This window comes from Morone saxatilis, unplaced genomic scaffold, assembly GCF_004916995.1.
Source record: "Morone saxatilis isolate NCDOM2014 unplaced genomic scaffold, NCSU_SB_2.0 Contig15, whole genome shotgun sequence".
Lineage (NCBI taxonomy): Eukaryota > Metazoa > Chordata > Actinopteri > Moronidae > Morone > Morone saxatilis.
This window is the reverse complement of record NW_023339707.1, coordinates 14514067-14518055: the sequence shown is the minus strand read 5'-3', so window position 1 is coordinate 14518055 and position 3989 is coordinate 14514067. Positions and strand designations below refer to the sequence as shown.

Sequence of the window (3989 nt, the reverse complement as noted above, 5' to 3'; positions counted from 1 at the left end):
TTGTGTATAGTTTTGTGATTATGCATCTTTGGACATGGACCTGTTTGCCATTGGAACTAATTCCCTTGCACAGTAGGCAGGTACATCCTTAGAAGCTATTGGGATTGTGGTTTGATTTTGGTAGCGTGATGACTGACCTTGGCTCCATTTTCTGGCTGGCTGTGCAGTGGGTGGAGAGTAATGTTGAATTTATCCCTGGATCTGCAAGGCTGGGCTTCTCCTCTATATATATAACCCTGAGCTTCTTTCTACTCTTGCCTTGCTCAGTGTCTCTCAGGGACTCTCAGCCTGCTCTCCCTCTGCGGCCTCCTCCTTTGTGCAGACCAACTTTTGCACTCACAACAACCAAGAACCATGGCCCAGCAACAACAGATTAGGTATGAACCTGCTCAGGACAATTCACCACAAATTCCAGCATGATTCCATTTGTAGGCTGCTCAGAGAACAAAATAGGAACAAAGCATGCTTTGATTTTTTTAAGTTTAATAGAAGTTCAGGTTTTCCTTCTGTTGTTTTTTTTAGATGTAACTAGTCAAATCATAGAGGTCTTAGGATGTGTATTGCCTCCCGCACATATGTTGTTTGATTTACTCTGTCAACAAGTTATTTTTAGATTCCCAGATTTAGCAGAAGCAGTTACTCTATACTCTGTTGCAGTGGTTATGCCTCACACACAGTAGACACATTCACTTTAAAAAGCATAATGACTAACTTTCCTATGTATATAATGCCTGTCAGCTTGTGCTTTAGATGCCCAATCCTTATACTGCTTCGGAGTGTTATGTCACCTCACCTGATAGTGCCCCACCTTACTCCACTTATAGAAAAGGAATGATTGTCATGCACACGTTTTGACTTGTCGTTGAACAGCCTGCCAGCCAAACTGATCAATGGAGGGATTGCAGGTATGGTAGGAGTCACCTGTGTGTTCCCAATCGACCTCGCCAAGACCCGCCTGCAGAACCAACGCAGCGGGCAGCAACTTTACAAGAACATGTAAGAACCACACCTGCCAGAAGAAAAGTTCAGTTTGTCTCCACCCCCCTTTCCAAATGTACTGCCAAAAATCTGACATCCTCTTGATTTGCAGTTGTTAACTTAATTAAATGGATAATAATTTAAAGCACTTTTTCACCGTACAAGTTCTTTTTCTTTCTATTTATGTACACCCTTACAACGAGGTGTCTCTCTGTGCTTAGAGACTCAGTGACAGTTTAGATTTATTTCAGTTTGTTAAGTTTGATAAAACTGAGTTCAGTAAAGGCTGGTGATCTCAAGTTTGACAGTATTCCTTTTTTGTGAAAATGCTCAAATTTATTTGGAGATAGAAGACAGTATTTCACAAGTCACAATCACAAGTTTTCATTTCCAAGCCCTGGTTGTATTGTATTGTAACTAATCAATTTCTTTTTGATTCCCTTCAGGATGGATTGCCTAATAAAAACAGTTAAATCTGAAGGCTACTTTGGCATGTATAGAGGTAAGACTGATCACACCATCAATACTGACCTCTTTTAATATAAGTTTTCTCGAATATAATATCAAAGTTATCATATAAAAGTATTTGAGATATGTGATATAGGCCCACTTTGATTGTCCGACCAAAAAGTTTGGCCTAAACCAAATCGCCCAAAAAAAGAAGCTTTTCGATTTTAGATTTGTTATAGCTCTACTTTATTAATAAATAGGGATTTTTTTTTATTTTTAGTTTATTTAGGTTATACCTGCTATGCAAAAATGCCTTTCAAACTACTGAATGTGTGATTGATATGTCATTAGAATTTAGTTTGTCATGAGCAATGCTTGTTATTGCAGGTGCTGCAGTAAATCTCACACTGGTAACCCCTGAGAAGGCCATCAAACTAGCTGCTAATGACTTCTTCCGCCACCAGTTGAGCAAAGATGGGTGAGTAGTAGCGCTGAAAAAGACTCCTGCACCCCAATGTTATTCTTGGATTTTAACCCTGTCCATGTGTCTGTGTCTTGAGTAGCAGGTTGACAGTGTTCAAGGAGATGTTGGCAGGATGCTGTGCAGGAATGTGCCAGGTCATTGTCACCACACCCATGGAAATGCTTAAGATCCAGCTGCAGGATGCTGGAAGGCTAGGTAATTACAAAGGAATCTGCCTCAAATAATGGTTTGGGATGTTACTTGTCCTGATTAAAAATGGTTAAAATATGTTTCCTGTATCTTCCAGCGGCCCAGCAGAGGGTGATGCCTAGTGTAGTAACGACTCTGAAGATGGGAGGGACCAGTGCCGTTCTTAGCCGTTCCTACAACACCAGCAATGCACCTCAAGTCATGCGAGTGTCCGCCACACAGATCACCAGAGAGCTGCTGAGAACAAAAGGAGTCACAGGACTATACAGGGGACTCGGAGCCACGTTGATGAGGTGAGCTGGGATGCAATTCTTGCTCTTGCTTGAATGGTTTTCCATCTTTGGTCAACGGCCTTGACTGTGGTGAATCTGCTTGTTTGTTGCCTTTTCAGGGACATCCCGTTCTCTGTTGTGTACTTCCCTCTTTTTGCGCATCTGCACCAGCTCGGCCAGCGTTCTCCTGAAGACCCATCTGTACCCTTCTATTGGTCCTTCATGTCTGGCTGCTTGGCTGGATGCATTGCTGCTGTGACTGTCAGCCCTTGTGACGGTGAGTGATTCAGTCTATGCAGATAACTAGTAAATGTTTGGGGGACTGTGAACTGGACATCAGTTTTATTTTGAACTGAAACCTTTGGTTGTTTCACAGATTTTGATAAATTATCAATAAAATAAGTTTTGTATGTCTTGTGCAGTGGTTAAGACAAGGCTACAATCACTCAAAAAAGGAGCTAATGAGGAAACCTACAATGGAGTGGTGGACTGTGTCAGGTAAATTAGTCATACAATCATCAAACATGCTTGTTTTGTATGAACGGCACTAGTTCGATGCTAACCTTGCTTTCTCTCTTCCATTGCAGAAAGATCATGAGAAAGGAGGGTCCTGGAGCGTTCCTCAAGGGGGCCAGTTGCCGGGCCTTGGTCATTGCCCCACTCTTTGGCATTGCCCAGGTTGTGTACTTTGTAGGAGTTGGAGAGTTCCTGCTGGGGTACACCCCCTACAACATCTACTCTGCATAAACAAGCTGTTTGCTAGTCTTTCTGCCGCCTCATTAAATCACAGGCAGCTATGCCCTGGGCATAGCCATGGACCCAGATCTCTATTACTGTGTACCTTCTTTGTTGTTGGAGGGTTTCAGAGTAAAAAGCTAAAGGGACCAGAGGGATGCCATTTTGTTTCAAAGTGGTTTAAAATTATGCCTTTAGCATGTCTTATTCAAGAGACTGAGACTAAAAAGGCCTGTCTATATGGGCTTCAGTTTAGCTTCTTATAAGAAAGGAATTGCTTCCCTCACCGAGGGATAGTCCAACATATATCAGCATTTCACCCAGATCAGACTCTTCTCCTGTGGCACCAAACCTTTTATCACTTTCCTTAGATTTAGCCCCTATCCCTAAATGTGCCCCATATCAACTACCTTTCACTGTAACCCTAACCTGTATGTCCCTTCTTGGTAATCTCCACATGATTACTGTCCCATGGTGTTGCACAAGATACTTTACTGTGCCAGGGAGTTTCTACTAAGTAATAACAAAGGAAGAACACTGAAACTTGAATAACTTCAATCCTGTTTAAAGGGTACATGTGAAAGTGGGTTGTGGATGTTGATTCCTGTCTATGTATATAGTGAATTTGTTTTTAAAGCAGAATTTGGTAAAAAACTTCTCTCTCAAAAACTAAGTGATCCTAGCTCATGAATGAACAAAACATTTGGACTGCCTGTTCATTGGGATGCCTTACCGGGATTCTGTGTTGTATTACTTTATGTCTCTGAATTCTCTTGCCTCCTTATCCACACAGCTTTATAGTTGGTCACAAGTCTGAAGATGACCATAGGTGCTTCCTAGTGTTTATTTTTCAGAACAATTGTGGTTAAGGTGTGACTTCT

At 41.8% G+C, this 3989-nt stretch overlaps 1 protein-coding gene across 1 annotated transcript; it reads left to right on the top strand.

The window, feature by feature from the left end:
- The first annotated feature begins 267 nt into the window (after positions 1–267).
- LOC118324094 (mitochondrial glutamate carrier 1-like) lies at positions 268–3203 on the top strand. Its single transcript, XM_035656237.1, has 9 exons — positions 268–377; positions 871–996; positions 1425–1480; positions 1816–1906; positions 1992–2107; positions 2199–2394; positions 2493–2650; positions 2796–2871; positions 2961–3203. Exons 1-9 carry the CDS (start codon positions 355–357, stop codon positions 3118–3120), a joined length of 1002 nt encoding a protein of 333 aa, XP_035512130.1. The 5' UTR covers positions 268–354; the 3' UTR covers positions 3121–3203.
- The last annotated feature ends 786 nt before the right edge of the window (positions 3204–3989 follow it).

Excerpts from the sequence above, each read along its gene's own strand:
- LOC118324094 (XM_035656237.1), top strand. The coding sequence starts at position 355 with ATGGCCCAGCAACAACAGATTAG. Across the intron at positions 1,481-1,815 it reads CTACTTTGGCATGTATAGAG|GTGCTGCAGTAAATCTCACA; the intron begins GTAAGACTGATC and ends TTGTTATTGCAG. Across the intron at positions 1,907-1,991 it reads CACCAGTTGAGCAAAGATGG|CAGGTTGACAGTGTTCAAGG; the intron begins GTGAGTAGTAGC and ends TGTCTTGAGTAG.